Source organism: Eulemur rufifrons, chromosome 7 (genome assembly GCF_041146395.1).
Source record: "Eulemur rufifrons isolate Redbay chromosome 7, OSU_ERuf_1, whole genome shotgun sequence".
In the NCBI taxonomy this organism is placed as follows: domain Eukaryota; kingdom Metazoa; phylum Chordata; class Mammalia; order Primates; family Lemuridae; genus Eulemur; species Eulemur rufifrons.
This window is the reverse complement of record NC_090989.1, coordinates 169,601,608-169,625,544: the sequence shown is the minus strand read 5'-3', so window position 1 is coordinate 169,625,544 and position 23,937 is coordinate 169,601,608. Positions and strand designations below refer to the sequence as shown.

The following is a 23,937-nucleotide window of genomic DNA, read 5'->3' as shown; positions in this document are numbered from 1 at the left end:
CTCCATAGCCCGCTTTACTTGCCAAATGGTCAACTCTGACCTACTTTGGGGCATTAGCAAGAAATTCCAAGCAAGCATGTGGCCAGGACTCCTCTTCCTTTTCCTGAGTCCTCCCCCTGGACAGGTGTGCATGGGAGGACTCCTAGGACATTAGCAATCCGCACACCACCCAGTTTCTGAGCAGTTATGGAATTAACCGTCCAGAGTGAAATCAAACAAAGATTATAAAGAAATTATTCTTTCTGGATTTGTAACTCTAATCAACAAAATACATTTTAAGCTCATTTATCTCGACTGTTCTATTCAGCTTAGGCATTTTATTTATGCTCTTTTTAAATGTAAGCACTGCTGACTATGTTCCTGGGGCATTAAAAGAACCAGATGATTCATCAGCATATACTAAGCACCTACTGTATGCCCAAAAAGTGTCATTATAGGTACTGGGGATTCAAAGGCAACAAAGATTTATAGATTCAAATCTCATTTTAAACGTGTATCATTGAATTATATAGAATATAGTCTATATCTTCAAGGAATTTAGAATCCTTATTTACAGATATTATGTACACAGTGTTTAGCACACTTGAAATTCACAATTACAGTCCCAATTATTCATTCCTTAATTAATTCACAGAATGTTCATTGAGCACTTTCTATCATAGGTCTACAGAAAGGAGGGTTCCTAGGTTGAGTTTCCAACATTGGTTCTCTGTTAGGAGAAGGCAAATGACATAGTGGGTTACATGAACCTTTTAAATGTAAAATTGGTTTTTTTTTTCTGTTGAATTCCAGTGTGTATGTGTTTTTTCCTTTTGGTTGCTCGAATTTCAGATTGACTGTATCAGGGGAGAATCTTGACAAAGATAAGACCTCTGCTATCATTCTGTGACTGCCACGTACATTGACAGCTATGAAAAATATATGGATATGTTGCTTTAAAATTGGATTTTAGTAACTGACTGTGGCTTTGAGCCTCATGGTATTTGAATTAAGGAAGAAAAAAATAACTCTTCTCCCAGCTGAATTTAGATAAGGCGTATATATTTAATGGCAACGTTGGTTTCTCATTTTTGATGCATAGGTGGCATGTTGCCAGCAGGAGTGAATGTAGTGCCCAGTGTGGTCTGGGTTACCGCACACTAGACATCTACTGTGCCAAATACAGCAGGCTGGATGGAAAGACCGAGAAGGTTGATGACAGTTTTTGCAGCAGTAACCCCAAACCAAGCAACCGGGAAAAATGCTCAGGAGAATGTAACACCGGCGGCTGGCGCTATTCTGCTTGGACCGAAGTAAGTTGGCGCTCATTCACAGAGAGTCCTCTTGGATGCTAAGTCTGATTAGTCAATGGTGGCTCCTTGCAGGGCTGTGCTCAGAAGGCCCATTTAGGCTATATGGAAAAGAGAACCGTGATTTCTTTGTAATGCCTTACCTCATTCAAGCCCTGCAGAAAAGAGTACCCTGATTGATTTGTAATGTCTGACATGGGCATGGCACGTGGAAAATTTAAAGTGGTGGAATAACATCAACCAAACCCTTTCCATACTCCACAGGCCATTTCCAGTTTTATTTTTGTATGCCAGTGAACTAATATTGACTTCAGTATAAACCTGGTAAATAAATTGGTAACTCAAAAATATGTCCCCCAAAATAACAACTACGGTTGGCCAGGGTTTGTTGGTTGTTACTTAAACAGCAGTCCCCAACCTTTTAGGTACCAGGGACTGGTTTCATGGGAGACAATTTTGCCACAGACTGGGGGGCGGGGAGGTGGGCATCACCACCTCAGCTCCACCTCAGACCATCAGGCACTACATTCTCACAAGGAGTGCACAACCTAGATCCCTCGTATGTGCAGTTTACAGTAGGGTTCACGCTCCTATGAGAATCTGATGCCGCTGATCTGACAGGAGGCGGAGCTTATGCAGTGATGAGAGCCATGGGGAGTGGCTGTAAATACAGATGAAGCTTCGCTCACTTGCCTCTTTCTGTGCGGCCCAGTTCCTAACAGGCCAAGGACCGGTACCAGTCCACGGCCCAGGGGTTGGGGACCGCAGTTAAAGATTGGAAGAGACAGCATAGCCAGGATCTTGAGCATGCTTCATAAGAAACTCCGCAACCGTTCTATTTAATTCTTTGTCTTTGCAGTGTTCTAAAAGCTGTGATGGTGGGACCCAGAGGAGAAGGGCTATTTGTGTCAACACCCGAAATGACGTGCTAGATGACAGCAAATGCACGCATCAGGAGAAAGTCACTGTTCAGAGGTGCAATGAGTTCCGTTGTCCACAGTGGAAATCTGGAGACTGGTCAGAGGTGAGATGGGAGGGCTGTTATTTCCCCTAGGTCATCTCTGATACTCTAATTCTGGGGCTCCCCTGGTCTGTTTAAGGCTAAACCTGCTGTACCTTTCCCCTACCTCCCCTTGAGGAAACAACTCCAGTTCTCCACCTGCATCAAGACTGCAGAACTGGATGTGACTAGTCTACTGGTGACCTCAGAGGCACTGTGGGCTTGGCTGGATCACCCACCATGGTAGCTTCTGTTGATGAGTTTGAAGTTCCAGTCCCTCTTGTTTGAGCCCTAGCTAAGTTGCTGAAAGGATATTAGGGCTTTATTCTTCATAAATCTATACTAGCTTAGATCTGAGGTCATCATGGGGTTTCCTACTTCAACTTTGAAATAAGGGAATTAGACCTCAGGGAGTGACCTCTCTGACTTACCCATCCAGTTGCTAGAGAATAACTTGCAATAAAGAGAAATAGACCAGGCTGAGTATTCCAGGTCTATGTCTTTCTCGTCCCTTACTTTATGAAACACAAGGTGAACCCTCCATTGCCCAGCACAGGTGGCCCCAAGACAGCAAGAGAAAGAAGGTGAAGCCTCTTTCTTGCTTTCATGGTACAGAATTAGCATGAACAGGGCCCAGGGAGATTCTCCCTAAGCAGGAGACTCTCTCCACTTTCCTTAAGAGGGAACAAGTAGAAGGGGAACAGAAGTTTTCTTATATATGGGCCAAGTCAGGAATGTGGGAAAAGAACAATATTTCCCTGCTGCAGCTGCTACATCCATGCCTTTATCTCCTCCATATAAGTGCAATATTAACTGTTTGCTTTCACCATCAAATAAAGTGTGAATTTGAAAAAGATACCATTAATGCCCCTGGAATGGCAGACAATTGACAATGCATCTGATTAACAGTATCTGATACCTGGACAAATTAACAACAAACCTAGTGCTTTAATTCTAGGTTAATAAGCTGCCTTTGCTTAAGCTGTAGTATTTGGTTTAAAAAGATAAAAGTATGTATGGTTTTAAATTTTACTTAAATAGCTGATATTATTAATAGCTAAAGTATCATTTCAAATTAAGTAACAAACCTTTACAAAAATGTTTGATAAAATAGGGGTGGGAGAGATTAAACTGGAAATTCAGTATGATCCCAAGTTGCTTAAATAAAAAGACTGGAAAGAAAACAGCAAAATATTGATAATGGTTATCCTTGGGTAGTGAGATTGTTGGATCATTATCATTTCTCTTTTATGTTTCTCTGTATTTTTTAAATTTTCTACAATGAGCATGGATAATGATGATTATTTTTAACATTTATTGAGTGAACATTGTGCTAAGCACTTTACTTGGATTTTTTTCACTTAATTTTCCCAACTGTTTGGCATTAACGTTATACCCATTTTACAGATGAGAAAACTGAGGTTCATAGAGACTGTGTGAGTTGGTTGTATAGGGATTAAAACCCAGATTGACCTGACTCATAATTCCCCACACTTAACTCCTATGCTAGAAAATCATGAATGTTGTTCTTCAGTGCTTTAGAGCCTGGTGCTGTGTTGAGTTCATTCTGTGCTTGAAACTGGCCCAGAGACTATAAATATGGAATGAATGAAGGAATGAATAAATGGAAAAAAAAAATGAGGCTTGGTGTATGTACAAATTGCTGTGGGGAAAGAGCACACCTGTTCCTGCTAATCAGTAAATAACCCCCAGAAACCACAGCACATTGATCAGGAATGACCCTGACCGGCTCTGCATTTCATTACAGTGCTTGGTCACCTGCGGAAAAGGGCATACGCACCGCCAGGTCTGGTGTCAGTTTGGCGAAGATCGATTAAATGATAAAATGTGTGACCCTGAGACCAAGCCAGCCTCCATGCAGACTTGTCAGCAGCCGGAATGTGCGTCCTGGCAGGCGGGTCCCTGGGGACAGGTATTTTGAACGATAAGATTCTTAACTACATTCTTTCCTTCTTATCTGGAGAGGGCTTGCAGAGGAGCATTCCAGCGGCAGGGATTTAGCCGCTGTGCTGTGTGGCACACACTGTACCTCCATGGCGCCAGGTCGAGCGCATGTAACTGCAACCATCTCTCCCCACTTCTGAGAGCCTCCGCTCACCCTGCTGGAGCTGATTACTCCTTTTACAGACCCACGTGCGTGTCTTCGCCCCTTGGCTTAGACTGTAGCTCGTGCACACGAGCATTGGCTCAAATTCACAACAGATTTCATGTCTGGCTGATGTTATCTTCTAGCGTGCCTCTGTGGGTCTGTTGCAAAATGTGACCCAGCGCCAGAGTCTTTGGCAGGAGGGTCTGGAATGGGATTTGGAAGGGATGTTTTGGCTCCTAGTGTCACAATTCCAGAGCTTACCTCTCATAAATAAGTCAGACTCTTCAAACACAATTAATTAGATCAAAGTTTGCAGAATCCTCACACTTGGAAAGAATCTATTCTGAGTCCTCTAGTCTGTATGTACCACAGTCTTAACTCAAACTGCTCTTTAAAGGAGAGAGTGAAAGGCTCCCGTGGGCTTGCATTGGAGAAGCCACTACTCTTGGAATTAAGTCCTTCCTAATATAGAAGCAGAAAGCGTTCTGGGTACTGTCCGGGTAGCACTCTGAGTTCCCATCAGAAGTAGAGCAGCTGTCTGCTGTCACTTACATAATCTCTTGAAGAATGACCCACTCTGACTAGCCACAGCTACTTCGGTCCTTTAGCCTCTGTCTTCATTTCCAAATATGCATGCAATGCGTGCTTTATTATTGCACCCTTGCAATTTCTATCACTAATAGTGACACTCTTCTGAATCTTCCCCATTTCACAGCATCTCCAGTCCAAATGGCTAATTATGTCTGAATAAACAGGGAGAGTCCACTTATGCTTTTGATCTTGCCTCTTTTTCGTCTACATCTGCATAACTTTTAGGGAATAATAAGAGGAGGAGAGCACAGCTCAGGGTCACTGTCAAGATTTGACTAGAACATCTATTAGAACTGACAGGCCTATTTTTTAATCCACGTCTACTCCAGGCCCTTCCTTGCCCATCGTATATCCACAGATATGTTCTTTCTTTGATTGAACAGTCCTTAAAATGTTATTTAAGAGTTACACATATTCATAAGAGAAATTTTGCACAATGTCATTTAGCAAAAAGAGGAAAACCACGCTCCTAACTCTACACTGCAGAGATTCCTAGTGTTAACATGTTTATGATTTTCTTCTAATATTTTTAAACTAATATTTGGATTGTGCCCAATTTTTTTAATTGGAATGAAACTCATATAACAAAATTAACCATTTTAAGTAAACAAATCAGTGACATTTAGTACATTCATGATGTTTTGCAACCACCACCTCTGTCTATTTCTAAAACATTTTCATCACCCCCAAAAGAAACCCTGCACGCATTAAGCAGTTGCTCCCAATCCCCCCAGCCCCTGGCATCTACCAGTCTGCATTCTGTCTTTATGGACGTTTCATAGAAATGGAATCGTACAATATGTGACCTTTGTCTCTGGCTTCCTTCACATGCCATAATGTTTTCATATTTTAACATGTATCAGTACATCGTTGCTTTTTATGGCTGAATGATACTCCATTTTACTGATATATCATAACTTGTTTATCCATTCATCTGAGATGGACGTTTGGGCTGTTCCCACATTTTGGCTACTATGAATAATGCTGCTATGAATATTTATGTACCGGCATTTATTTTAGTAGCTGATTTCACTTCTTTTGGATAAATACCTAGGATTGGAATTGCTGGATCACGTACTAATTCTTTGTTTAACTTTTTAACTGCCAAATGGTTTTCCACAGCAGCTGTATCATTTTACATTTTTACCAGCAATTTACAAGGATTTCCATTTCTCCACATCAACAATTATTATTGTATTTTCCTTTTTTTTTTTTTAATTATAGCCCTCCTAGTGGGGTGTGGCATGGTGTCTCACTATGGTTTTGATTTGTATTTCCCTAATAACAGAAGACACTGAGCATCTTTTCTTGTGCTTGTTTGTTATTTGTATATCTTCTTTGGAGAAATGTCTATTCAAATCCTTTGAGTGTTTTTTAAAAATTTGTAATTGTGGTAAAATACATTTAATATAAAATTTACCATTTTAACCCTTTTTAAATGTAAAGTTCAGTACTATCCCAACTGTTTGGCTTTTTTGTTGGTGAGTTGTAGGAGTTCTTTATGTATTCTGGGTAGCAATCCCTTATCAGATATATGATTTACAAATATTCTCTCTCATCCCCTGAATTGCATTTTCACTCTGCTCAGAGTGTCCTTTGAGCACAAAGGATTTTAATCTTAATAAAGTGCCATTTGTCTGTTTTTTGTTGCCTTTGCTTGTGGTATTATAACAAAGAAATTGCCCAATCCAATGTCATGAAGTTTTTTGCTATTTTTTGAAGAGTTTTATAGTTTTAGCTCTCATATTTAGGTCACTGATCCATTTTGGGTAAATTTTTATATATAGTGTGAGGTAGGATTCCAACTTCATGCTTTGCTTATGAGTATCCGCTTGTCCCAGCCCCACTTGTTGAAGAGACTATTCTTTCTCCATTGAGTGGTTTTGGTACCCTTGTTAACAATCGCTTGGTCAGACGTGTAGGTTTATTTGTGGACTCTGAGTTCTATTCCATTAGTCTGTATGTCCTTATGCCAGTACCATGCTGTTTTGATCACTGTAATAAGTTTTGAAATCGAGAATTGTGAGTCCTCCTACTTTGTTCTTTTCAAATATTGTTTTGATTATTTGGGGTCTCTAGCCATTCCATATGAATCTGAAGATCAGCTCTTCCACTTCCCCAAAAGGGTCATAAGGATTTTGATTAGGATTGCATTGAATCTGTGGAACAATTTGGGGAATATTACCATTTTAGCAATACCAAATTTTCCAGTCCATGAACATGCAATGTCTTTCCATTTCTTTCATTTCTTTCAGCAGCGTTTTATAGTTTTTATTGTAGAAGTCTTTCACCTCTTTGTTTAAACTTATTCCTAGGTATTTTTTTAAATTTCCTTTTGTGATTGTTCATTGCTGGTGTATAGAAACATAACTGATTTTTCTGTGTTTATCTCAGACCCTGTAATGTCACTGAATTTGTTTGTTAGCTCTCGTAGTATTTTTTATAGACTCTTGGGATGCCTATATATAGTATGATGAGATCTGTAAATAGAAAGTTTTATTTCTCCCTTTCCAATTTGCATGCCTTTTAATTTTTTCGCTTTCCTAGTTTCTCTGGCTAGAACTTCCAGTACACTGTTGAATAGCAGTGGTGAGAGCAGGCATCCTCGTCATGTTCCTGATCTTGGGGCAAAGTATGAAGTTAGCTGTGGGTTTTTCATAAGTGACTTTCATCACATTGAAGAAGTTCTCTTCTGTAGCCAGTTTTTTGAGAGTTTTTATCATGAAAAGCTGTTGAATTTTTTCAAATGCTTTCCCCAGTTGAGATGATCATGTGGTTTTTTTTTTTCTGCTTTGTTTTATTAATGTGGTGTATTGCATTGACTGATTTTTTTTTTTTTATGTTGGACTACTCTTATATTCCTGGACTAAATCTCACTTGGCCATGATGTATAATCCTTTTAACATGCTATTGGATTCAATTTGCTAGTATTTTGTTGAGGATTTTTATATCTGTATTTATAAGCAATATTGGCTTGTAGTTTTCTTTTTTTATGTTATCTTTGGCTTTGTTATCACAGTAATGCTGGCCTCATAGAATGGGTTAGGAAGTGCTTCCTTCTCTTCAATTTTTTTTAGAAGCATTTGAGAATAATTGGTGTTAATATTTCTTTAAACGTTTGACAAAATTCATCAGTGAACTGGCTTTGGACTTTTCTGTGTTGGGAAGTCTTTGATTATTGGTTCAATCTCTTTACTTCTTACAGATATGTTCATATTTGTTATTCTCCTTAAGTTAGTTTTTGTGATTTGTGTTTCTAGGCAATTTGTGTGTGTTTGATCATTTGCACGTGTCATCTAGCTTAATATGTTGGCATACAATTGTTCATAGTACTCTCTTCTAATTCTTTTTATTGCTGTAGGGTCAGTAGTAATGTCATCTCTTTCATTTATGATTTGGGATCTTTTTTCTTTTTTTCTTAGTCTTTCTAGCTAAAGGTTTGTTAATTTTGTTGCACTTTGCAAAGAGCCAATTTCTGGTTTTGTTTATTTTTCTCTGTTTTTTTTTTTTACTCTCTATTCCATTTATCTCCACTCTAATCTTTATTATTTCCTTCCTTCTCCTGGTTTTAGGTTGAGTTTGCTTTTCTTTTTCTGGTTCCTTAAGATATAAAGTTGATTTGAGATCTTTCTTCTTTATTAATGCAGGTGCTTGCGGCTGTAAATTTTTCTGTGAGCACTGCTTTCACTGCATCTCATAAATTTCTTTATGTTCTGTTTTCATTTTTATTCCTCTCAAAATATTTTCTAATATCCCTTGTGGTTTCTTCTTTGACTTATTGGTTGTTTAAGAGGATGTTGTTCAATTTCCATTTATTTGTGAATTTTTTAGTTTTCCTTCTGTTATTGATTCCTTGCCTCACTCTATTGTCATCAAAGAAGATATTTTGTGGAATTTTAATCTTTTTAAACATGTGGAGACTTGTTTTGTGGCTTAATGTATGTTCTGTCTTGGAAAATGTTCTATGTACATTTGGGAGGAATGTGTAGTGTGGTAGATGGATAAGAAAAAAATGCTATCAGACTTCCTGATCAAAATTTGGCAACTTTTTTCTTCATTAAACACTCACTTAGTTGCTGTAAGTTTTTTATTAGATTCCAGAGTTTCAAAAAAGTTGACCCTACTAGTTCTTGCCAGCTTATTATCGTTTGTTTCAGTGGAAAGACCAATTCTTAGATCTCTACTCTGCTGTTTCTGTGACATGACTCCTCCTACTTAGTGTCTTGTAGACTACTTTTTGTGACCTAACAATTTGCCTTTTAATGGCCACATTGTTTTCTTTACTACCTGTGTGCCACAGCATATTCAACTTTTGCTTGTTATATACTTCAGTGGTGTTCAATATTTTGTTTTATTTTATAAATGATATTGCAAAAACCATCTTGTATAAAAATATTGATGCAAACTGTAAGTATTTCCTCAAGACAATTTTCTAGAAGTCAAGTAAGGTCACAGAGCTCTATTGGGCACCTATTTTAGCCACAACACTCTGCTAGGTACAGTGAGAAAGATGTAAAAATCGTGGAGATGCATTGCCCTTCTTCTAGGAGTTCACAGTCAAGGGGTTGAACCCCTGCAAATATAATTCCAGTGGGAGGTAATTTCAAGTGACATCATGATAGTTAATCTGTATAATTTGTGCAGAGTAGGATTGTCCACTTTTACCTAATTTTACCCTTTGGCCTACTATGATGGACATATTTTTCTTTTGTAAAATGTTATGGGGAAAGTAAGGGAAAGAGAAGATTTCCTGAATGTGTATCCTTTTTGTCTCATTTCCTTCCTCCAGTGCAGCGTCACCTGTGGGCAGGGGTACCAGCTAAGAGCAGTGAAATGCATCATTGGGACTTACATGTCAGTGGTGGACGACAATGACTGTAATGCAGCTACTAGACCAACTGATACCCAGGTGGGTCTCCTTTGTCCGAATCAGTTATTGGCTTTGCGCACTAAGGTGTCAAAACTTCCTAGCGGTTCAGACAAAATTGAAATCCTTTTATAGATTATGTAAATAGAGCAGCCAGTTGATTAACTAAATTGTCCAGGTTTACCTGTTTGTTGCCTATAGAATCTAATACTTTGACGTACCTGTTTTGTTCTTCTGTAGTTATTTGAAATATTTATAGGATTGAGTGTGATTCTTATTGGATGAGAAATGTTGGTTGTGTAGTCTCATTTTCCGGAACTCAAATTTTAAAATGGTTTTAATGTAGGATTCAGTAACTGGTGTCATATGTTCAGGCAGCAATGCGCTAGAACTAAGGCATACCAGCTCACAAGAGCCAATCGGTAAATTTTTCAGGAATTTTGTGAGTTAATTCATCATAGCCATTGTTAGAAATTGAAGATACAAACCTATAATTAAATAGATGGTATTAAAAACAGCACTGATAAATACTCAAAACATATCATTTGCTAAATATTTTACTGCATGTTACTGTTATCTGTGCCCTTGAGGTTATTTGTAGCTGCATGTATCTGTGTGGCGGATGTACTGTCTAAGGGTGTGCTACTGAGCTTCTCTTGCCAGCTCTGTGTTCATCAGTGCCAAGTGATAGCTTGAAATTAGTCATGGTGAGAGTATTTACACCACAGGAATCAGCAAGCACTACAATTCAGGGATTACTGTATTACTTTGTTGATTATTTAGACTTAAGACAGTGATGGAGAAAATATTAATAATGCAGATTACATTTAAAAGATTCTAATGCTTATACCTGTTATATTGTGAATAGCACAAAAATATGAGGAAATAGGCTTCCAGTATTTGAAAATTATCTGATTCAGCAAAGAGATCTTCCACATCATTGGTCAGTGAACCAAGTTCTGACATACATCTTCATCATTCCACTTTCACCCGACTCTTAAATAAAATATCAACTAGCAGTCACACCTGAACTACACTGTTTAGGCAGTTACCAGCATAGTTTGGCAACAGTTTCAAAAGTCCACCAAAAATCAACAAAAGTAGTCTATGGGCATAAATGGAATGTATGTAATTTAAAATAAAAATTTTCTATTTTATTCTTTATAAATTGTTTGCTACACATCCTTTATATCAGTAAAATGTATAAGTAAGCATATGTATATACGTGTAATATATATGTGTGTGTTTGTGTACATTTGCATATCTATAAATGCACACATGCATACCTTTTTTCTCAAGAGAGCTGGTTGAGAAAACGAATAGCACACTGTTCTATGTGGGCCTTGATTTTGGCATCGTTCATATAAAGAGAATATGTAAAGAGAAGACTTGGGTTTATGTATCGGCTTTGCTAATTGCTGAAGACAGGGTTTGAACCCACACTATTCCCAGAACTCATACTCTGAGCGAGGCCCCGTGTGGCCAATGTATTACATCTGTTTTGAACACCCTCAGTGATGAATATCTCAGTGTGTGTTGTTGAGGGACAAAGAGTGTGAAAAAAGTAAATGAATATAGCAGCATTGTTCATGATGTCATCGCGGATCAATTAACCAAATACCAGGTGTGATTAGTGTCGTCTTTATTTTTATTATTTCATCAAAATGTTCCAAAGCACAGTGTGATGACAGCCTGGGAAATGTTAGCCATGCCATCTAAAACAATCATGGAGTGCAGACTTAACAACCCCCTTTGAGATTCAAAGCATGACTTCTCTTTAAGTTATTTTGTAATATCCATTCGACTATGGGGTGCCCCCACCATTGCAGCATGTGAATAATTTCTTCACTTTGTGAAAAGTTCCCTGTGGCTTTCCTTGGACCTCAGGCAGAGGTATAGGCAAGTTCTGAAGCCAAGTAACAGACTTTCACGTTCCATGTGGAAGCTCCCCAAGGCAAGGACACTTTGGTTATCCTCAGACCCATAGCCCCAGCACTTTTGCACCATGCCCGTCACATCTGAGGCATTTGATGGATGTGTATTAAATCACAGAGTAGTCGCTAACCACTGAGGCTGGGAGTGAATATGAGCAGGTATGTATGTTTGTTCCCATCTATAAATCTGGGAGGACTATGTACACATAGATGACCTCAGTCCATTACAGAGACTTCCTCTGAGTGATTGAGAAATGTTATATAAATTCCAGGTATTGGCCTATTGAATACACCTCTTACATCTAGATTTGACCTTCTGAACCTCAGGTGTTATCTTTAGATAAACTGGGAAAGCAAGTTCAAGATTAGCAAATTCTGATTAGAAACTAATTGAAATGTGAGAACAGAATCTGGCCTTCAGAATTTTAATACATTAACAGTTAATAATTTTAAAATGTTATGCTGCCCTATCCAGACGTGTGTGCCATTTTACAATATTTTTTCTCTAGTCACACAAACAGGTGAATAAATATGGCTTTAAAAATCATAAAATAGACCTCCACCCTGTGTTAAGGCGCCCACAAAGAGGCTCAGGTGATATCCCATTTGGCAGTTGAAGAAATTGGGGCTGAGAGATGTCATGTGGCTTGCAGAGACTCACACAGAAATCTAAGGTCTTAGATTCTTAGACCTTACATTTTTATATACCACGCCCATTTAAATGTTCATTGCCTTGAAGGTAACTTTGACCTTTTTTCCCTCATCACATCCAGGACTGTGAATTACCATCTTGTCACCCTCCACCAGCTGTCCCGGAAGCAAGGAGAAGCACACACAATGTGCCAAGAACCCAGTGGCGATTTGGGTCTTGGACTCCGGTAAGAAACAGACTGGGAGAAATGGGGAGGGCAGGAGGGGGGCAGATGTTCTCTGACATGACTGTACCATGTCGTGCTACCATCCGGGAAGCGGCCATTTCAAATAACATCTGCATGATTTTACTCCCACCCCCAGTGCTCAGCCACTTGTGGGAAAGGTACCCGGATGCGATACGTCAGCTGCCGGGACGAGGACGGCTCTGTAGCTGATGAGAGCGCCTGTGCTACCCTGCCTAGACCGGTGGCAAAGGAGGAATGTTCTGTGACACCCTGTGGGCAGTGGAAGGCCTTGGACTGGAGCTCTGTAAGCGAGTGAATCCTTCGGAGTTGGGAGGGATTGGGGAACTGTGAAGGGGGAGGAAGAATGAGGGTCCCAGATGTCAGGGGGTAGTATTCCAGAGTTGGATGTGGTTTGTGGTTTAAATTATTTTGCTCCACATATATACAGCTGGCCAAGTATGCAAGGAATCTTATCCAAGTGTGCAAGGAATGCACATTTTAAAAAATATGTGCAAATCAATTTACAATCTGCTTGAGTGCCCGTCCTGTTGGGCGATTGGAAATCCCAGTCTTCACTGAGTCACATCAGAATGTCATGAGTTTGTAGAGGACCAAAAGCGGCAGGAGAGTGAGGGGAGATACGCTTACTTTGAGTCTGGGTACCTCCTGCACCCGGTGGCCCCTTGAGTAAAGTGACTCTTGCTTCCCCTGCCAAGAGTGGGAAGTGGGAATTTTTATCCAGTGCTGTGAATCCAACGTCTTGTACACACCAAGCACCATCTATGGGTTTTTATAAAAGCAGAAGAACGTTTGTCTTCATGCAACTTCTGCTTTCTGTCCTGCAAAAATCCCAGAGTCCAGGAAATAACTTAGGATAGGTGAGAAAAGAGTAAAAGGAAAATGGAGATTAATAGCTCAATAAATATCATAATATATACATGAAATTTGAGAGGTGCAGTAACATAGAGCTGTGTAAAAACCCAGACCTTGGCATTTACTGATTGCATGACCTTGAGCAATCTGATTAAAGTCCTTGATTCTCAGTCTTCTCTGCTCTCAAAAGAAAGCCAAAAAGAATACCTACTTTACAAAGTTGTTAGGATTATATGTGTTAACCGCTTAGGAGAAAGTAGGTACTCAATAAATGGTGGCTAATCTCACTGTAATGCCTTGAGCCTCCAAACACTGATCCGTCCATCCATCCGTCCATCCATCTATCAGTTCATCTGCTATCAAATCCGTCTGTCTTCTCACCAGATATTTGTGAAAGCTTACTATAGAAAGAGCAGTGAATAATGAACAACAAAGTTTCTGCCTTCATGAAGATTATTCCAATAGAGGACCCAGTCAATGAACAAATAAAGAAATATATAATGTAGCATCAGGTACTGGTAACTACTAGATAGAAGTCAAGAAGAGTAATGGCTTAGAGAAAGATGGGATGTAGCTTCAGATAGCGTGGTCAAGAAGGCCTGATGTTGAGCAGGACCTGAATGACGTGAGGGAATGAGCCACCTGGATGTATATGTGGCATTGCAAAAGGTACCACAGGTGTGAAGTCCCCAAGATAGGAGAGTTCTTGGCATGTTCAAGAAGCATCATAAGGCCAGTGGAGCTGGAGTGCAGTGAGTGGAGAAGGATAGGAGATGAGTCCTAGGGCATCCAGTTGCTGTATCATAAAGAACCTAGTAGGTCAAGATAAGGATTTTGGATATTATTCTAAATGAATTGGGAAGTCACTGGAGGGGGCGACATGATTTGACTTTGGTTTTAAAGGGTCATGTTTTTGGGGAGTGCCAAGATTGGGAGCAGGCGCTCGGCTGAAAGACCGTGGACGTAGTCCTGGCACGGGAAAGTGATGTCTTGGACTGAGGAGGTGACGATGCAGATTGTGAGAAGTGGCTGGATTGGGGATATATTTTGAATTCTGAGGTGATAGGATTTCTCACTGAAATGGAGACATGGGGTAGGAAGAAAAGAGAGACAAAGACGATTTCAAGGTTTTTGGCCCGAGCAGCTGGGAAAGTAGTGGGCCATTTACAGAAATGCACATTCAGGAATTTTCAACCACCTGCCAAGTGACCGACCCTTTCTCTTTCTGAACGCTCAATGTAGTGCTCCGTGACGTGTGGGCAAGGTAGGGCAACCCGGCAAGTGGTGTGTGTCAACTACAGTGACCACGTGATCGATCGGAGCGAGTGCGACCCAGATTACATGCCAGAAACCGATCAGGACTGTTCCATGTCACCGTGCCCTCAGCGAACCCCAAACAGTGGCTTAGCTCAGCACCCCTTCCAAAACGAGGACTATCGCCCCAGGAGCGCCAACCCTAGCCGCACCCATGTGCTCGGTGGAAACCAGTGGAGAACAGGCCCCTGGGGAGCAGTAAGTATGCGCTGAAGTCTTTGGCTAATTGACTTGCTTCTCTTTTACTTGAGGTAGGGTTTGGGGGAAAAACAGACTAGAAAGGCCTTTGGAGCATTTTTTGTTTCTCATGAGGGATTGACATTGTGCGGTTTCATTTGCTCTGGGTGAACTATAAGGGGATAATTACAGTCCCTGAGATGCTGCCTGTGTGCACCTGTAGGCTGCCTCCCTCGGGTGGAAGAGGGGATGTCACAGCCAGGTGATGTGCTCAAGTGGCCATGATTAATCCTGGAGGCGACAGGCAGCTCATCCCTGTAGGAGAATTAAGAGGACAGACGAACTTATTCTGAAAGGGAATTCTTAATGAAGGTTGCCTCCATTCTTACTATTTTCCAGACGAGTGCAGCCTCAAAGTGGCATGGATGCTGTGTAATTTGTAATAGACTGTTGTCATGGATTGGGGGGCGGGGAATACTAGTCTAGGTAAGATTTGTACTTAGGGGAAAAGTGCCGTAACCTAATAATGTCAGCCCTGGCTCTGAGGGAATGTGCCTCAATGTGATCCAAAGCCTTAATTCTTTTACATTTGGGGGCCTCAACCAGTTCCCCTCCCCTCTTTGAGCCTCAGTTTCCTCATTTGTAAAATGAGGAAAAGGATAATTCCTGCTTTCTTGGGTGGTTGTAAGAATTAAATGATAGGATGCAAATAGAGTGCTTTGCACGATGCCTGTCACAGAGAACTTAATAAATGTTGACAGTCATCTTTCGTATTATCATTCTCATTATCCTTCACATTAGGAAGGCCTTGAAAAAAATATTTAGTATCAAAAGAAAAATGTGCTTTGGGATGTTTTAAATTTTTTGCTGAATAATTTTCTACCCCCAAAAATTATGTTGTGGGATATTGGACATGTTTCATGGAATTCTGAGAAGGGTAAGGTAGCAAGGGACCTTGGCTGGTCATGTAGTTAGGTGTTTACTAATCATTCAGGGGTCTTCTTTTTAATTGTTGACTATTGGTTTACTTCTGGTACTGCTAATTCTGTTTAAGTATTTCTGCACTAAAAAGAATTAGAAGGTAGCTGTCTGTTGCCCACCGTGGTTATGTTGCAGTAAACCAGATGTACTTTCCCTTGAATACTCATTAGCTGCTGCCCATGTGCACCCACTGCCGGTGTTGGCTGCATGCAGGGCAGCTGCCAGGTTGCCCAGGACTTTGCCACCCCGTTCCCCTCTCTCTGGCTTCCCACTTTAAGGCTCCCTTTGCCTGGGTCAGAAAGGATTTCAGTTCTGAGACATGAAAGGGTAAACAGAGGAGGTAATCACTGAGTGTCCCATGGGTTTTCCTGGTTGAAAAAATTCAAAACTCAACGCATGTGTATTCTAAAGATAGCACTAGGATTTAAAAAAAAAATTGAAATCATATTCTTATTTAATACCACATTTGAGGATGATGCATTCCTTTAAGATGGAATGATTCTGCCCTTGGGCAGAGTTCTTAATTAGGGAGGATTAGGTAAGCTTTTTGTAACAATGGGCGATACCATTCTTTTCCTCAGCTGTGCCTGTTTTTTGTTTGGGGATTTTTTTTTCTTTTTTCTAAGTTCAGTGAGGCTGAAGCTGGACAACGTGATTTTCAGGCCTAATTTGCCGTGTCTGACCTGCTCCCAGAGGATGAAGCGTCTACGTGCATCTTTGCGTTGTACAGTACACAAACTGTACGTGGTCTTCCTGCCTTCTGTGGCAGAAAAGGCAGCAACGTGTTATAAACACTAGAGAATGGCAATCAGGCTTTTCCGTGGTTTCTGGAGTCAGAACTTCACTTTACAGTAGATTTCTGCATCAACTTGAACCCTCTGCCAGAGGTTTTTGGTGTGTTACCAATTAGGGGTTTTGCAAACAATAGAAAAGAAACTGACTCTTTCAAGTGAAAGAAAAACAAACAAACCAGACTGTTCATTTAGCCCCAGTAGGGATGGGGACCAGAGCCTCTTCAGGGATCTAGCTTAGGAGTTGGCAAGTTTTTTTTTCTGCAAAGGGTCAGATAATAAATCTTTTCAGCTGTGTGGACCATACAGACTCTGTCATAACTAATCAGCTCTGTTGTTGTAGCACAAAAGCAGCCATAGACAGTATATGAATGAGTGGGCACGGCTGTGTTCCAATAAAACTTTATTTCTAAGAACAGGTGGCAGGCCAGATTGGGCCTTTGGGCTATGGTTTGCCGACCCTTGATCTAGAGAGAGGAGTGACTAAGGGATAATTTCTTTAGGCAGTTTCTGTCTTAATGAATCTCCTTCAGCTCTATACCACCCTTGAGTTATTCAAATTCCCAGGAAAGTCTGGCTGCCCTCCCCCTGGCCAGGAAAGGGCAGACTATCATAATAGCTAGATTAACATGGCATCTACTGCGGGGAGGATTGGTTATTTTAAGGAAAATTGGGCTGCCAGATGGAAGGGGAAATATGTTAGACAGGTAGGAAAAATGAATATCCCTCACCCTTTCCTTCTCTAAAGACCGTTCTCCCTTGTCTTGTCTAATCTAGATGACAAATCTCATTTACATTTCACTAATAGGTGCCGGGTTTGTTCAAAGAAATGTTTTACCTGGGAAAACGTTATCGTCTAAAGCGGACAGGGACACTGTTGGCAAAAGAAGTCCAGAGGGAAAGTCTGCAACATGGGAATGGAACTAAGAATCCGTATTAATCAAGTAATGGCAAAAGTAGACCTCTTGGAGAAAGATTATGTGCAACACTTCATCTGTCTATGGGGTGTAAAGACTTAAGCCGGCCCGGGATTCAGATAGTTCAAGAATGGGTAGTGAGAGCTGAGCACAGTGGCTCACACCAGTAATCCCAGCTACTCAGGAATCTGAGGCAGGAGGATTGGGTGGACCACTTGAGCTCAGGAGTTTGAGGCTCAGTGAGCTATGATCACGCCACTGCATTCTAGCTGGGGTGACAGAGCTAGACCCTGTCTTTAAAAAAATAAAAGTATGTGCAATTGGTTCTGCGTGAGAGCTATCTCCAGGGCTTCAGTTTATTCCCAGTAGGAAGCATCTGATTGGTCACTGGGCAGCCAGTACATTGGTTGGCCTTGGATCACGTGTCCATCTTGCTCCAGTCAGCCATATTGGAGAGAGAGTAGCGTGTGGTTTCTAGAGCTGTCCCTTCCAGTAACGAGGCAGTAAATCATGTGACTAGCATTAGAGGTGATAATAGGGATGTAACAGTGGTCCCCAGCCTTTTTGGCACCAGGGACCGTTTTCCTGGAAAACAATTTTTCCACAGATGGGGGAGGTGGAGGATGGTTGAATTCAGGTGAATTATATATATTGTGCACTTAATTATTACATTGTAATATATAATGAAATAATTATACAACTCACCATAGGTTGGGGACCCTTGAGTCCCCAACATTGAGCCCTTCCTAAAGGAACTTAACCATTTTATTGGGGCAGTAAAGTTCACAGGTAACATAATAAAGGAATGATACAAGATTATATTTTCAAGGGAAAAACTCAAGGACCAAAATATAGATTATAAATCTATTTACAACATGGAAGTTACTTTCTAACATTTTAAATTGTGGTCCCCAAGGAAAGTTAATTAAAATGATAGTTCTCTTTACTAAGCTGGTTTTCTCAGACAGAACTAATAAATCTATTATTCTGGTCTACATTTTAAGAATTATATCCATTATTAAATGAAAATGTATATATTGATTAGGGTTCACTTATAATTTGACCAACATAGGCAGGGACATTGAACAGTTGTCCAATGCAATAAGCAACAAAGTATAGTCACGTCTTGATATGGAAGAAGCTGACCGACAAGGAGCATTATCTGAGCATAGTTTGAAATAATGTTAGTTTGAGCTAGGGTTGGATAGAGAGCACGAGTCAGCCTTCAGAAACTGGAACTAAAAACATGCTTGCAAATGCAGCTTGAGTCTTGATAATTTATGGGAAATACATTGCTTTGAGGACCAGATGGTTATTTTATAGGCAAACTGATTTTACAACTGAAGAGTCAGAGTGCAGGATACCAGCAAACACATTAGGTTTAAAAAGATAAGGAAGTTATGGAAACGAAAAAAAGAAGGCACTCCAGGTGTAGATAAATAAGAGAACTATGAGAAGCTCATATGGGAAATGAACTGAAATACAAACATAAAACAATGACAGCCATGAGAGAGAGTGCGTGTGTTAGACTGAAAGTACAGCCGAAGAGAAGTTTGTCAAGATGGATTTCAATTAAGTTCATTGGGGAAGTAAAAAATAAATAAAACAGATCTTGCTACCATTAGCCACTGAAGTTTAGGCTGTTGTAAAGGGAGAGAAGGGAACATTTACCTGCCGGGCAATGATATCTAAATGGCATTCCATGATGTTTTCCTGGAGTAATTGAATGAGTTCCTACAGAAGCTTAATTTCAACCACTGGCAACTCATTAAGCGTGTAATATGACCTCTGTGTTGAAAGGGAAGTCAAATGCTGGTTCTAAATAGGCACTTGGAGTTCAGAAAAGAAAAGAAGTTCAAAATAAACTGTGGTGTCCATCAACACCTCTGTACCTTCTGAGATGCAGAGAGGATAAGGGAGGACAATAAATGGGCTGCTTTGGAAGTCACAAGATGTTGTCACTCATTAGGCAGTTATTAAACCCCCGTGGAGGGCCTGAGGCATGCCAGAGGAGAAGCCACATTTCTGCCCTCCAGGGCACGTCGAACAGCCCCACTACGGGATTCCCGGGAGAACCTGACTGCTTTGGGTCCGTTGTGGATGACCTGAGAACGCTTTCTGTCACATTTGTCTCTGGCCTTTCAACCAGCTGCTTCTTTGTGTCCCTGAGATGGAGATCGAGGTGGGAATTAACTTGCTGACTGATGTGTTTAGTGTTCCAGTACCTGTGCTGGTGGGTCCCAGCGGCGTGTGGTTGTGTGTCAGGACGAAAACGGATACACCGCGAACGACTGCGTGGAGAGAATCAAACCCGATGAGCAAAGAGCCTGTGAATCCGGCCCTTGTCCTCAGTGGGCTTACGGCAGCTGGGGAGAGGTGAGAGCGAACCCTCCTTCCGAACCTGCTCTGAAAACACACAGAGGCCTTGTGCCGACCAAACTGTAGCATTGTTCATATCTTATTTTAGGGAAGAAGAACTAGCTCTAGTAGAAGCTTCTGGATTTGGGATTAACTAGGAGACCTTTAATAATTCTGGACTAGTTTTAAGGTACCCTTATTACCACTAAGAGACAACTTGAATACATAGGAGAAGAATCCAATAAAAACTGGCTTAAGTTATTTGTTCATCTCAGACGATTAAAAAATGGGGGCTTTTAAAGTGATTGAAAATATGGATTAAATTGGTCCATGGATGTCTTGCCGTCTTCTGCATAGTTTTGGGGTGTTTGTGATATGCCTTGTTCCCATGGCATAATGTCTCCCAATATGCCAAATTCCTGATGAAGCCAGAATGAATAAGGGTTATTACTATTCCTATGAAAGATGATGTGTTTTCATTGTAGAAGTGAATAATTGGCTGTATATTCTCAAATAATGAAATTCTTCAGCTGTTACCTTTTCAGAGTTGCCTGCTGGGACCAATAAAGGGCAGTGGAGTATTTGGAACAGATGAAACTGGGTCCCATTCCCAGCCCTGCCTCTTCCAAGCTTTGTGACCTTGGCAAATAATGTAACTTTGCCAAATGTTTATATCCTTATCTGTAAATGGGGATAATGATAGCCCCAACTTCACAGTTTTCATGGCCATTATATGAGGTAGTGCCTATCACATGCCTAACACAGAGGCTTCATTGATTAACTGCTGTTATAATTATTAATAATTAATGTTAAGAATAATTATTAATAGTACTATTATTATTATTAAATGGGGTTTTGAGCCCCTATTATGCCTATTATAGGTAGGGCTTAGATGCTTACTATTTTATGTTCAATTAACTAAGAATATATTGTAAATCCACAGAGAGAGTACATACTTAAAGCTTATTGAGTTATTCTGTCTTGATTGTAAGATTTATCCAATAAAACATGAGGATTAACACCTTGGAAACCCCAGTGCCAAGAGGAGAAAAAAGACAAATGAGATTGATGGGCATGTTAGTCCACACCCTTGGCTAACTGCAATCGTGCATCCACATCTTGTGGTTTCATACACGTAATCTAGTAGTCCTAGGCAGTCAGAGCGGGTTTTTGTTGACTTTCATTGACAGTTATGTCATTCTGGAGAGCTTTACCAAAGGGAAGGAAAGGGGAGTGAGGCTTTGTGACTCGTTTATTGTGGGTTTCCCGAAACTCCTCGAAAAGTTCTGTCCTGTGGGGCCTGTGATTAAGCTTCTGTAATTGAATCCAAGCCAGGAGAGTACACGAATTTGCTGGGATGCTTGCTGTCAGCACGGACCAGATCATTCCAAATTCTGTGGGAGATCTGGCCTTGACACAGCAGGGAGACCAAATGTCAGTGTTCCTGGATGTGAGCACAGCAGCACTGTCCAAGAAATACAACTTGTTCCTGCCTCAGAAGTTTGGATCTAGCCAAGAGTCAGAGCTTTATCCAATGTTCCCACCACGCTGTTTAGTCATCCTGGTGGAGGTCATAGTTGCCCTAACATTCAGAGAGAGAGTAAAATGTTTTAGCCACATAAAGGTCTACGGAGATTGGAGTCAGAGAATAGCCAAAGATTGGTGGCAGCTTCTTAGAAGTTGCCAGAAGATGATACTGGCTAAGTCATTATCTCCTTTGTTTGGTATTGGGTAGTTTTTGTTTATTTTTTGTTTTGTTTTTGGATTTTTTTTTTTTTTTTTGCTTTGGTTTTGTATACCTCAAATAATCTTATCTTTATCACTTGCTAACTGATTGACCTTGGTCAGGTTAATAAATCTCTCTGAACCTCAGTCGCCTCATATGTAAGATGGGGCAAATAATTATACTCCTCTTGATGAGATATTATATATAAAAGCCATTAGTACAAGTGAAGAGAAAGCACTCAATAACCAATACCTACCATTAAGGTAGGAGAGCTTTGGTCTGTTGTGCATTTCACTGTTTGTATAATAATTTGACTTGGTTCCATCTATCAGAGACTTACCTTGCCCAATGCCAGAATAGAATTTGGCTAAGAAATGTTTCTTGGGGGAAAGGAAAATTTGCCATTCACCATTTAGACAAAAATAACTGCAGCCTTTCTTTCCATTCTTCCAGTGTACTAAGCTGTGTGGTGGAGGCATACGAACAAGACTGGTGGTCTGTCAGCGGTCCAACGGGGAACGGTTTCCAGATTTGAGCTGTGAAATTCTTGATAAACCTCCCGATCGTGAGCAGTGTAACACACATGCTTGTCCGCAAGATGCTGCGTGGAGTGCCGGCCCTTGGAACTCGGTACGGCCCTAACTATTAATGTTTGTTAACCAGACTCTCTAATTGCAAGGTATTCAGGGGCACTCCTCTGTGACAGATAAATGTCATACTCACAAGGGCATCCCAGAAACTGTGCTATAACTAGTCTAATATTCTCTCCATATTGACGCACAATAGAATCAACTTTTTATGATATTGCCAAAGTGACTTTACGGAATACGTGTACCTCATACAGGACCTGGTGCCAAAGAAGTAGCTGCCTTTTCCTAGAAGAACTATGCATGTACATATATAGTGATTTCAGCAGACAATTCAATAGCAGACGTTCTTTCCTTTTCTGAGCTATGGTAGTTTTGACTTTGGGGAAAGATAACCTGCTTATTGAGGCCAAAGCAATTTTTTCTTCAGTGACTATGATTTGCCTCGGTGTGACTCGGGTACCACTCTCACCATAATCACAAGACTGTGCCCACAAAATAGACTAAAAGTATTTTGAAAATGCAAAAGACCAACAGTGGAATCAGTGACCCGGTGCCTTTTATGGTGTCTGAAATGTTCTCTTTCTTCCAGCAGGACAGGAAGCCCGTTTGAGACCCTTTTTTTTTTTTTTTTTTCTGCTTTGGTCCTAGTCTTCCTTTCCTATGTGCTAAGCTAGCAGCTGACATGGTGAGACAGGTTTGCCACTGTAAATACTATGCAGACTTCTGGGGCAGCTCTTGGCAAACAGAAGGATCGGCTGTGTCAAAACAAGACTTTGGCTAAGTTGTGCCATAAGCTGTGGAGCCATTAGGGCTGTTTCATGTAAATAGAGTAAACGGTCCTGTAAATACATTAATTGCACTGAAGCTGAATTTAGTACTATAGTAAGTCATATCCAGAGCCTTTTTTATTTCATATGGTTCTGAGGAAAAGTCTTAACCCTTTCTGAAACCAGCTAAAGAGCAGATTAAGTGAAGTGACGTGGTTAATACTTGTTGATCCTTCTAAGAGTTAAGGGTTTCAATGTCTGAGGTTATATCTGCAGGTATAACACTAGCTATATAACCACTGCGCTTTGTATTAAGTAGAAATCTAGAAGAATTTAGAGCATTATCTCATCTGGTATTATTTAGCTGGGTTCTAAGGATTTTATTCAAGAGCTTAAAAAATGCTCCTCTGAGTCAGATGTACATTTTGCCTACAATAATGGCACCCTTCCAAAATGAACATTGTTGGAGAAGATCAGAAATAACCTTAGAATCTCATAAACATCCTCCGAAATTCCAAGCTTCCCTAATCACATATTATTTTTCATAAAATATTCCCTCTTGAACTCATTATATTTTCACCCTGTTCACTCAACCAATAGCAACATTGACAAGAGTTATGTTTCAAAAGTCTACTAGCTCTCCAAAAAGTAGTATTTCATTGATTCTGACCAAAAAAAAAAAAAAAAAGAAGAAATCTCTTAACCCTTAGAAAGGGTTCCACAAGACTCTTCATTGCATACTCCTGTGGTTTAATGAAAAAAAGAAATCTGTAT

General features: G+C 40.3%; 1 protein-coding gene across 1 annotated transcript in view; it reads left to right on the top strand.

The window, feature by feature from the left end:
- Positions 1-23,937, top strand: part of ADAMTS9 (ADAM metallopeptidase with thrombospondin type 1 motif 9) — a 156,428-nt gene that overhangs the window by 67,307 nt on the left and 65,184 nt on the right. The window contains exons 20-28 of the mRNA XM_069473779.1: positions 1,082-1,292; positions 2,149-2,313; positions 4,058-4,222; positions 9,780-9,899; positions 12,565-12,669; positions 12,806-12,973; positions 14,785-15,054; positions 19,937-20,098; positions 22,260-22,436. Of these exons, the coding sequence (XP_069329880.1) occupies positions 1,082-1,292; positions 2,149-2,313; positions 4,058-4,222; positions 9,780-9,899; positions 12,565-12,669; positions 12,806-12,973; positions 14,785-15,054; positions 19,937-20,098; positions 22,260-22,436 (1,543 nt within the window). The remainder of the gene's footprint in view (positions 1-1,081; positions 1,293-2,148; positions 2,314-4,057; positions 4,223-9,779; positions 9,900-12,564; positions 12,670-12,805; positions 12,974-14,784; positions 15,055-19,936; positions 20,099-22,259; positions 22,437-23,937) is intronic.